At 53.6% G+C, this 11,336-nt stretch overlaps 1 protein-coding gene across 8 annotated transcripts; it reads left to right on the forward strand.

Annotated features, from left to right (window-relative positions):
• The first annotated feature begins 1,728 nt into the window (after positions 1-1,728).
• PRKAG3 (protein kinase AMP-activated non-catalytic subunit gamma 3) lies at positions 1,729-9,014 on the forward strand. Of its 8 annotated transcripts, none has more exons than XM_068544433.1 (13): positions 2,059-2,135; positions 2,533-2,572; positions 3,048-3,203; positions 3,550-3,953; positions 4,945-5,026; positions 5,506-5,564; positions 5,665-5,710; positions 5,905-5,959; positions 6,159-6,285; positions 6,418-6,586; positions 8,071-8,108; positions 8,288-8,434; positions 8,786-9,014. In XM_068544433.1, the coding sequence occupies exons 3-13, from the start codon at positions 3,050-3,052 to the stop codon at positions 8,900-8,902; spliced, it is 1,398 nt and encodes a 465-aa protein (XP_068400534.1). In that variant the 5' UTR covers positions 2,059-2,135; positions 2,533-2,572; positions 3,048-3,049; the 3' UTR covers positions 8,903-9,014. The 8 variants fall into 8 exon arrangements, with proteins under 8 accessions (XP_068400529.1, XP_068400530.1, XP_068400531.1 ...); XM_068544431.1 differs by having other exon boundaries at positions 2,065-2,135; positions 3,029-3,203; XM_068544436.1 differs by having other exon boundaries at positions 2,087-2,135; positions 6,421-6,586.
• Positions 9,015-11,336: the final 2,322 nt, after the last annotated feature.

Raw genomic sequence — 11,336 nt, forward strand, 5'->3', positions numbered from 1 at the left:
CTTCCAGATGCCAACTTTTGTATTAGTTAGGATACATGTTTGATTGCTGTAACAAAGACTCAATTTAAGAATGACTTAAACAAGGAAGTTTATTTCTCTCATGTAACAGTCTATAGACAATCTAAACCTGGTAGGGTGACTCTGAAAACTTTAACAAGCATTTTCCATCTTGGCTATGACATACCTCCTCTAGCTCCTGCCATCACATTAGCATTCCAGCCATCAGAAGGGGAAAAGGAAGAGGGGAACTCATGCCTCTTTCTTTTAAGGCATGACCTGGAAGTTGCTCACATCGCTACCACTCACATTAGCCAAATTAAGCCACACGGCTATATTTAACTGCAAGGGTTGGGAATTTAGGCTGCTATTCCAGCTAAAATTCAAGTGATTCTATTACTAAAGGAAGAAGAGAGAAATAGATACTGGGAAGCAACTGGCGGTCTCTGACACAGACTGTTTTTATCCTCATTTTATATTCGTGGAAACAGGCGCAGAAAAAACAAGCAATGCTTTCCAAGGTCAAATGGCAGAGCATGAATTTTAATCAGGTCCATCAGACCCCAAAACAGATTTTCCATCACATCCAGCCAACACAGTTTGGTCATCAAGGTGCCCACTGTTCACTAAGAGATAAAAGGCATTTACATGTGAATGTAAATGTGAGTGTCAGCCCAGTGTACAGTGAGATATGCACACAGAACGTGGCTATAAGGAGATCAGTGCAATGAGGGTGATGCAATCAAGGGAGACTTTGTTTCAAGAGGAGCCCCTGTTACTGGTCCTGTAGGTGGAACATATCTGAGGTGGAGGGGAGAATGGGGTATTGCAGGAGAAGGCAGTGATGTGAGCTGGACCTGTTGTGTATCTGGCTTGGCTGTGAAGGTGGTCCAGAGCATAAGGGGGTGGGGCTTTTCGGGTCTGAGGCACTGCATATCTCCAGGGATGGTCCATGTGATCTTTCCCCCATTTGAAGTGTCCCATTGGCTGTGCCTTTGATAGTCCATCATCTGGGACCAGACAGGAACAGGCCACAGGGACCCTGCAGAAGGAGAGCTGCATCTGCCCCCAGTACTACCCAAGACACATGGAAGGCAAGCCCCTTCCCTGCTCTGCTCTCCTCCTCCGTCCGCACAAGCAGTACAGGGGCTTTGAGGGATGATGGGAAATACGTTCACTGAATCAGCAAGAAATCCAATAACCCATTATTGTCTGTCCACTCCACGGCGAGACTGGGATGGAAGAGGCTGGAAGGAGGAGAGGAAGGGAGGGGCAGGGAGGGGAGCTGCAGCAGCTGGGTCAGCGTTCCTGATTTGGATGTTGACTCAGGCCCCAGGAATGCCAAGGAAGGGGGTGGGCAGCCACCGAGCCGGCTGGGATCCTGTTGGCACCAGGAGATGTAGGGACAGCACACACAGCGGGATGGGGGCACTGGGGCTTCTGCACACCTGGATGTACCTCCACAGGTAGAAATAGGTGTCTCTCACACTGTAGACAAGCGCAAGCCCACCTCACTCCTTCAAGGCGATTCTCACAACTCCCCACCTGCCCTAACCATCCAGTTCCAACTCCTCCACCGAAGAGAGGGACGGGCCCCTGGGACTCAAATGGAGACATCTGGACACACATTGGCCACTCTCCCGGGACCACCCACAAACCTCTTATCCCCAGCCTCCCAGCTGCAACTTGCCCTTTCTAACTCTAGCACCACCCACGACCGAAGTTGTAAAAGGAAGAGAGTTTAAGCTCAACCCGCCTCTGTTTTCCCTCCTTTGGCGCCTGACAACGATGAGAGGCCCTCAGAGAAGAAACCCGGGACTCTGAGAGTCCACCTCCTCCCACCCCAGTGCCCTCACAGCGGGGTCCTTCTCTCCTGTTCTCGGAAACCCAGGAGGCAGCCCATGACCAGGCATCGAGATTCCACATGCGCCCCACCCCTCCCCGCCGGCCAGCAGGTTGCCGGGCTGGAGCAGCTGAGCGGGTGGGCTCCTTCCTTCTCACTGCCCGACACCCAATCAGAGAGAACCCTATCCGGGAGGGCAGGGTGCCAGGGGCCGGGCCCAGAATAGTGCTGCCCAGATACAGTGCTGCGCACTCGCTCATGGAGCCCGCCGGAGCTGGAGCCCGCGCTGCGCAGGGTACCGGGGTACGGGGCGGGGGTGGGGTGGCGGGAGCTGGAGCCGCTGAGGCCGGAGGGCCGAGAGCGCACCACCGCGTGGATGTGTGCGCGTGTGCGTGCGTGTGGGTGTGTTTGGCCAGGATTTTCTCTGTATATGAGCATGAGGGTGTCTGCATGTGTATATTCTTTGTGTGAGTCTATGTGGTTCTGTGTGTGTCTGGGAAGTGTTGAATATGTGGCTTTCTGAGTGCGTATAAGTGTTTGGGTAGGTTGTGTGTGTTATGTGTGTTTGTGGAGTGGGTGTTTGTGTGTGTGTGTTTGTGGCGTGTGTGTGTGTGTGTGGTGGGAAGGGGAGCTCCCTTTGGTTCAGAGCGTAGGGCATTTTCCCCACCCCTTCAGACATTCTTCTCTCCCAGACCCCCTCCTGGAGTAGCCTCGTGGGACCTGAGCATCAAGGTAGGTGGGGCTGCCCCTCCTCCTGGGCCCGGCCTCTTCTCGCACTTCCTTTTCTCCCATGTCTCTAGGCCCCCAATCTCCCGCACTCTACTAGTCTGGCTTTTGTCTTCCTCTCCTTTTCCTTCTTTGTTCCTCTTTGTTTCTTCTTCCGCCTTTTACCTCACCTCCTCCTTCCTCTTTCAGAAGAAGAAAGGGGGGATCTAGAGTCTGAAGATTTGGACCCTCCTGACTTTATCACTTACTAGCTGTGTGATTTGTGGCAAATTGCTAACCTCTCTGATCTCAGGTCCCTTGTTAGTGAAATAGGGATGATAATGCCTCCCTTATAAGATTGCTGTGAGGTTTGAATGAGAAACATGTTGGTGGAAAAGCCCTTTGGAAGCTTGCAAATATTAAATATTATCGTTCATAACATTTGAATTGATTTTATTGTGTTACTCCCCATTAACCAAACAGGCCCCATTCCCCCTTCCAGAGATGAGCTTCCTAGAGCAAGGAGATAGCACTTCATGGCCGTCACCAGCCATGACCACCAGCTCAGAAAGAAGCCATGGGGAACAGAGGACCAAGGCCTCGAGATGGACAAGGCAGGAGGATGTAGAGGAAGGGGAGCCGCCAGACCTGGGGGAAGGTGAGGCCAAGGCCAGTTCTGGCGAGAAGGGACTGGGGGCAGTGGGAAGTCCCCGATCCTGGGGCCAGGCCCTGCCCTGGATCTCCCCATAACACAGACACATGACATCGTGTGGCCTCAGTCTCCCCACATGGGAGAGGACAACTGCATTGCCGATCCAGGGGCCCAGCTTGGCCAACACAGGACAGAGCCACCATCCTGTGTGACTCTCTGAGACTCAGCTCTCTCACCTGCAAAATGGGGGCCTCATCATCCAGGCTTCCCAAGGCTGCTGTGAGGATGAACGGAGACAGCAGATGAGAAAGTGCTTTGGAAGATGGAGTTACTGTCCTCTCCCCCCGAACAGGTCTCCAGTCCAGGCCAGCTGCTGAGTCCACCGGGCTGGAGGCCACATTCCCCAAGGCCACACCCTGGACCCAAGCTGCTCCCTTGGCTGGGGTGGACTCCCCCACAGCAGAGCGGGACATCCTCCCCCCTGACTGTGCAGCCTCAGCCTCCGGCTCCAGCGCAGACGATCTGGATCTGGGCATAGAGTTCTCAGCCACAGCAGCCTGGGGCAATGAGCTCGGCCTGGTGGAAGAGAGGCCGGCCCCATGCCCGTCTCCGCAGGCACTGTTACCCAGGCTGGGCTGGGACGATGAGCTGCGGAAGCCAGGGGCTCAGGTCTACATGCACTTCATGCAGGAGCACACCTGCTACGATGCCATGGCAACCAGCTCCAAGCTGGTCATCTTCGACACCATGCTGCAGGTGAGGCTGCAGCTCTGCCCCACCTCCATCCTCACAGCCCCCAGGATGCCCTGCCAGCCCTGCCCCGCTACAGGCCCCTTCCAGAAATCCTTCTTAGCACCATGGAGACCGGCGGAGGAGGGCTTTTTCTCTCTGTGTACACCCCCTAATTGTCATCCCAGCTCTGCAACTCAGTATCTATAGGGTTTGGGGAAGGTCTTTGTGCTTCGCTCATCTCTAAAATGGGGATAGGAAGGCCTGCTTTACCCTACAAGTTTCAGAGGACTCCTGGGCCAACCCAGGATGAGAGGGAGCATTTTGCACACCCCGAATTGTATGGAAAACATTGCAGGGTGGCTTAGGACAAAGAGCGGGGAACTTTGAAAAGAGAAAAGTAGGATGAGCTCTGGTCCCCACTCTTCCATTAGGCTAGGCTACGAAACACCTGATCCCTTTCTTCTCGCCGCGTATAGGAGAGCAGTGTGTAGTGTAGAGAAGAAGCAGGGTATATGTATGGTCCACAGTTCACTATTTGACTCTAGCAGTATATAGACAAATATATTTAATTTAGTAGTTTTGTATTTATTTTGATATGTATTAGAAAAATACAGCCAACCTGTGTAGATAATATTGTTTAGGATGAAGCCAAAATGAGTCAATGTAAAATTTATTTAGAAAAAAATGTCTCGTACATATCATATAAATAATTACACCTCTAGTACTTAGATTAGCAAAAACTATCCTGTGTGTATCTGTACACATATGACTTTGGTGTAGAAACACTGTTAGTTTCCTACACCCTGGTGTGCCTGGTAAGGGGTCACCTCAGTGCCCCTGGCCACCAGCAGCCTTATCTCTGTAGCAAATGTGCCGACAAGGGTCATGTCGAGTGGCAGGCAGGCTCGTGTAGTGGAGGGCCCGGGAGAAGGCCCTGTGGAAGGACCCCGGTTGGGACAGGGGGCTCTGAGGGCCAGTGAGCAACTCACCCTCGACTGTTCTCCCCGGCGCTCAGATCAAGAAGGCCTTCTTCGCCCTGGTGGCCAATGGCGTCCGGGCGGCACCTCTGTGGGACAGCAAGAAGCAGAGCTTTGTGGGTGAGAAGGGGCTGGGGAGGCAGAGGTGGCGGGGAAGGGAAAGGGGGGAACTTGTGGGGCATTTCTGGGGCTGAGCTCTGACGCACCACAGGCCTGAGCTGAGCAGGGGCCTGGCGTGGGGGAAATGTGCCAGCCGGGGGACCCCATCTGTGGGATAGCTGTGACCAGCTGACCCCTCCAGCTCTGCTACCCCGTGGTCCCATGTCATAGGTGCTAAGTAGGAAAAGAGAAAAGGAAGAGGAAGAAATGCGGAGAAAAGAAAAAATGGGGAGGAAAGGAGAGAAATTACGGGGGAAACATAAAAGGGAGAACCCCATTTCTCAGGCATGGGACGAGCTGCCCTACTCTCCTCTTTCCGAAACCCCACTTTTGTCTCAGTCCGAGGACACTGGCCGGGTGGGGGAGGGGGGCTGAGCCCTCAGCCTGCCTTCCACCACGAGGCCCAGGCTGACCCCCGTTCCCCCCCTCCCACCCCGCAGGGATGCTGACCATCACAGACTTCATCTTGGTGCTGCACCGCTATTACAGGTCCCCCCTGGTGAGGAGTGGGCCGGGGTTCTGGCGGCACCCATCTGTGCTGCGGTGGAGGGAGTTCAGGGAGCCCAAGTCTGACTTCAGGAGTTCTGTTGATGTTCTAGGTCCAGATCTATGAGATTGAAGATCATAAGATTGAGACCTGGAGGGGTGAGTGGGCAAAGGGGCAGAGGGTGTGAGGGTGAGGGTAGGGCTAAGGACCTCGGGTATAGAATGGGCGGTGGGGATTTCCTGGGGGGAGCAGGGAAAAGGTAATAGGGAGCCCAGGGGACCCGAGGGGCTGGGGGCTGCTGGGTGAGGCAGGGTGGCCAGTTCCCTTGCCCTGACTCCAGTTTTTCCTGCAGAGATCTACCTTCAAGGCTGCTTCAAGCCTCTGGTCTCCATCTCTCCCAGTGACAGGTAAGCGTCCCCAGCCACCCACTTGAGCCTGCTTGCCCTGCACAGACCCCTTCCCCAGCTCCTCAATTCTGAACTCACGGGCTCACCGTTGGCAAACTGCGGACAAGGCAGACTTGGCACCCTGTCCTCCTTTCTGGGGGCTGGGATGAAGGGCATCTCTCTCCAGGCTGCCCCAGGCTCACTGCTCCCACTTCTGCAGCCTGTTCGAAGCCGTCTATACCCTCATCAAGAACCGGATCCACCGCCTGCCGGTCCTGGACCCAGTCTCAGGCGCTGTGCTCCACATCCTCACACACAAGCGGCTGCTCAAGTTCCTGCACATCTTTGTGAGCCTGGGCACAGCCTCAGGGGGAGACCGGAGGGGCAGAGAAGTCTTCAGCCCTAGGGATTGGGGAGGGAGCAGCTGGGAGCCCTCTGGGGGCTACTCCACCCTTATCCCTACCTGTCCCCGACCCAAGCAGGGAACCCTGCTGCCCGGGCCCTCCTTCCTCTCCCGCACCATCCAAGATGTGGGCATTGGCACGTTCCGAGACTTGGCCATGGTGCTAGAAACGGCACCCATCCTGACCGCACTGGACATCTTTGTGGACAGGCGCGTGTCTGCACTGCCTGTGGTCAACGAAGCTGGTACCTACACCCAAGATGGGGGCTCTGGCTGGGGTGGAACTGTGGGGAGCAGGGGTCTATGTGACATCAGCTCGCGACCCAGGATGGAGTCAGGGCTAGAAGTCTCTGCCTGCTTTGAGCCTTGGATCAGTTACTTAGCCTCTCTGAGCCAGACCTCAATTTCTTGCTCTGAAAAAGGGTTAAAGGAACCATGGCTGTAAACTGCTTCAAAGTTAAAAATCACCATAATGAAGCTGAATATCAAGAAGTGTTTTAATCTATTCTTTGGTTATGAAAAATTTCAAATGTATGAAAATGGTAGAAAAAACTCTATAACAAACCCCACCTATCCACTCGGATTAGCTACTGTTAACACATTGCCATTAACCAGTTTTTTTTTTTTTTCACTGAAGTAATTTAAAGTAAATTATATTATAGAATCATGTCATTTCACCCCTTAACACTTCATCTGAATCTCTTAAAATAAGTATGTTTCCTATATCACCTAACAAAATTACGAATAATTTATTAATGTTATCTAACATTCAATCCTAATTCCATTTCCCCATTTTCCCCAAGAATATCTTTTTTTTATAGTTGATTTGTTCAAATCAAGATCTAATTAAGGTCTATGCTTTGAATTTGCTTCTTTTGTCCCTTAAGTCTCTTTTAATCTAGAACAGTTCCCTCCCCACTTAATTTTCATGACGTTGATGATGAGAAGCCTGGGTCTATTGTCCTGTAGAACGTCCCACTTCCAGAGATTTTTCTGTTTTCTGCAGTTGGCCTGTACATTGTTCCTCTCTTCCTGTGTTTCCTGTAAACTGGAAATTAGATCTAAAGGCTCGATCAGATTCAGGCTATACGTTATTTTTTTCTAATTTATTTATTTATTTTTGGCCGTGTTGGGTCTTCGTTGCTGCATGCAGGCTTTCTCTAGTTGTGGCGAGCGGGGGCTACTCTTCGTTGTGGTGTGCGGGCTTATTGCGGTGGCTTCTCTTGTTGCGGAGCATGGGCTCTAGGCGTGCGGGTTTCAGTAGTTGTGGCACACGGGCTCAGCAGTTGTGGCTCACGGGCTCTAGAGCACAGGCTCAGTAGTTGTGGCACATGGGCTTAGTTTCTCCGCGGCACGTGGGATCTCCCCGGACCAGGGCTTGAACCCGTGTCCCCTGCATTGGCAGGCGGATTCTTAACCACTGAGCCACCCGGGAAGTCCCCAGGCTATACATTGAGGCTAGAATATTTCACAGGGGATGCCATGTACTCATATTTTGTCACATCAGGAGGCATGATGTCAGGTGTCTCTCTCTGCGATACTGTTTGATCTGTGGGTTCAGGGTGGTGGCAGCCTGATGCCTCATTATAAAGCCAGTAGCCTGGGGGTGGGGAGGATGTTGAGGAGTTCACTCCGCAAGCCCGCCCCGGGCCCTTACACAGCATCCTGGTTCTGACCTAAACCTCTCCCCTTTCTCTCACCTTCCTCCCCGGCCCCCCAACCCCTGCAGGACAGGTCGTGGGCCTCTACTCCCGCTTTGATGTGATTGTAAGTGTCTGGGGGGATGGAGGGGAGCTGGGGGTGCCACAGGGAGGCTGAGGTGTGGGGATCGATGCAGGGGGGGCATCTGTGGACCAGGGGGGCCTTTACAAGTGTATAGAGGGAGATATCTGTGGGGCTGGAGCCTGGCCGAGGGCTGATTAAGAGCGGTTCTCCCTCCTGCCCAGCACCTGGCAGCCCAACAAACATACAACCACCTGGATGTGAGTGTGGGAGAAGCACTGAAGCAGAGGACACTGTGTCTGGAGGAAGTCATTTCCTGCCAGCCCCACGAGACCTTGGGGGAAGTCATTGACCGGATTGTCCGGGAGCAGGTACCCACACCCCTTCGTACATGCTCCCAACACGTGGCGCCCAGCCCTTCTCATGAGCAGCTTCAGCTAGCCCTATCCATCGGGCACCTGCCCTGTCCTCCCATCTCATGGCCAAGCTCTTGGTGTCCACACTGGCCGGCGACTGGTCCTGTCGTTGGGGCCCTCGGGCCAAGGGCCGCAGCCAGCTGACCACCCTAGGGCAGGCAGAGCCACCACTAACTGGTTTCTAGGAGACACTCTCTTGCCCCCCCAGTTATGTTAAATTGTTTGCCCCTAATTCTCAGTGCCAACCTCGTTGGCTGCCGTAGCCACATGGCACTGCCCCCTCACTGAGCCTCTGTGGACCCACAGGTGCACCGGCTGGTGCTCGTGGATGAGACCCAGCACCTCCTGGGTGTGGTGTCCCTCTCCGACATCCTTCAGGCTCTGGTGCTGAGCCCTGCTGGCATCGACGCCCTTGGGGCCTGAGAACATCAGAGTCTTCACTCTTAGGCCACCTTCCACACCCGGAAGCCAGCGAAGGGAGCCGGGGACTCGGCGTTCACCTCCCCCCACCCCCCATTTGCTGGTTCGGCTCTTGTTCAGGTAGGCTCTGCCCTGGGCCATTGACCTCAGCTCCAGCCCCTCAGTCTCCCCGGGCGCCCAGATCTCAGATTGGGGCCCCCCTGAGGATGGGAGTGGCCCAGTTCAGAGCTGAGCAGCCTCGTGAAAACTACAAGTGTCAGGACTCACTGTGGGGCCACTGCTTTGTCCCATTCTCAGCTGAGGTGATGGAGGCCCTCATAAGAGGGGTGGACAGGGGCTGGAGTAAAGGCAAGGCAGTGATGTGACTTCAGGGGCTCCCAGGAGATTGACCTGCCCTTTCACAATTCAATTCCCACCTGCTTGGACTTCCACTGGAAGGAAGCCAGTTACTAAACCTGGGCTGGATGGTATTTCCACACTCGGTAAGAACTAAGGCTGAAAGGAGAGAGCTTCTCTCGAAGTACTCATCGCAGTCAGTTTGACATGATCTCAGACTCTTTCCTGGCAGCACGTTTGCTAGGGGTTTGCAGAGGGTGGAGGTGCAGATTCCACCTGCTTAGCAAGGATGGCAAGACTGAGGTTCCCCCATTGGAAAGGCAACCTCCCCTCCCCATTTAATCTTCCTTTCTCTTTCCCTCACAGGCTTCTCCAGCCCTCCCCGATTGCCCCTGCCCTGCCTGTGCTCCCAGAAGCCCTCGGGAATGCCTGGTCCGCCGTGGAATGATGAAATTAAGAACAGCTGAGTCAAGCCTGGAGCTCTCTGAACCAGAGGCACTAGGATTACCCCAGGGCTGACTGATTTGTGCCACCCACACTGCTCTGACCCTACCTGGCCCCGGTGGGGTGGGGAGCCCTCAGTCCATGGGCTCAGGAAGGGGTTCTGGATTCCTCGGTTTCTGGACTACCTGGCACCCGTGCCCCCAGCTCCTGGGAGTCCCAGCTGTGCTTCCCCCATGAAAACTGCCCTAGTGGTTCCTCACAACTTTGCCACTGCCCTCCTGCTCCCCCAGCACTGCATTTCAGGGCTGCCTGTGGGTCCCCACAGAGCAGCAGTTTTGTAGAGCTGCCTGTTGGAGTGGGGTCCCCCCTCCTTTCTCATCCTTAGCTCTCACCAGCAAGCAGTGTTCTCAGTCCCCAGGGAGGGCCTGTGTTTGGATCACTGAGGATGAACCATCGAGAAAACAAAAAGAAAAAGAACAGGCCATGAACTTAGATTTTATAACTTTCACTCAGAAAATGCTATGGTCATTTGATCTGAACCTGCGGCAAGATCCCTGTCCTTTCTGAATTCAGTGACACCCGAAGGAAAGTCTGTTATTGACAAACGCTGCAAGTGGCGTTTCTTTTGCTTCTGGAGTGTTATTCCACCGAAATTTCTTTTTCATCTTTTATTTACAGCAAAACTCGAAAGAAAATGTTAGTTACTTACATAGTGGGTACAACTCAGTCCACAAACTCTAATCTGTAAGAAACGTAACTTAATTTTTCTAACACTAAATGTAATTTCTATTATGAACTCCATTTTACCAGGTTGTAGAAATTAGTCTCAGCCAATTTGGGGTTCCCCTCCCACCTTTTCTTGCGGTTAAGTTCGGTGATGGGGGGAGGCTTTAAGTGGTGTAAGACTTTGTTCCTCAGCCATCATCATCCACCCGTGCCAGCACCTGCTGAAACATCCCCATTCCCATGTGGTTGTCACTTGGTTGGTCACCGGTGGGCATGGCCCCTGCTAGGTGCTCCCTCACTCCCTACCACGAAGCCTCTTTGGGCCTGCCTGCTCCTGGGGCATAGGGACATTCTAGCTCCTGGCCCTGCACCCCTCTGGACTTTAGGAAGCTCTGTGGGGCTATCCCAAGCCCATCTGCTGAGACAAGACAGCAAGTGGTCTGGTCTACCCTGTGTTTTGCTGTTTTCCCAGCCTCTACACAGGAAACATGGGGCCCAGGGCTCTTCTACCCTTATCATCTCCAAACCTTTCTAGGGTATTTGTCATACTCCCCTCTCACTTCAGACACAGCTCCCTTGTCAGGGCCCTTTTCTCAGGGCCCTCCCAAATGTCTACAGTCTCTTTGCTTCCCCAATACCCAGCAGCCTGTGGAATCTTTACGCAGTAGGGAAAGGGGGGGCCTTTTTCTCTAACCCATCATATAGTCTTCCAAATCCATTGTCCGTGTCTTGAGTTCTTGCTACCTACCCTGTTGAGTCAGGCTTTTGAAATTCCAAAGCCAAGACTGGGCTTCTGCTGTGTCACCCCTCCCCTGTGATAATGGACACTGCAGATCTGCTGTTCAAGGGGGAGAGGGTGGGTTAATATTTCTAAAATGTGATCTACCCCGTTTACCTCACAGACCAACAGAGTGGGGCCATCTGTGCTTGA

The sequence above is a fragment of the Eschrichtius robustus genome, chromosome 5 (genome assembly GCF_028021215.1).
Source record: "Eschrichtius robustus isolate mEscRob2 chromosome 5, mEscRob2.pri, whole genome shotgun sequence".
Taxonomy (NCBI): Eukaryota; Metazoa; Chordata; class Mammalia; order Artiodactyla; family Eschrichtiidae; genus Eschrichtius; species Eschrichtius robustus.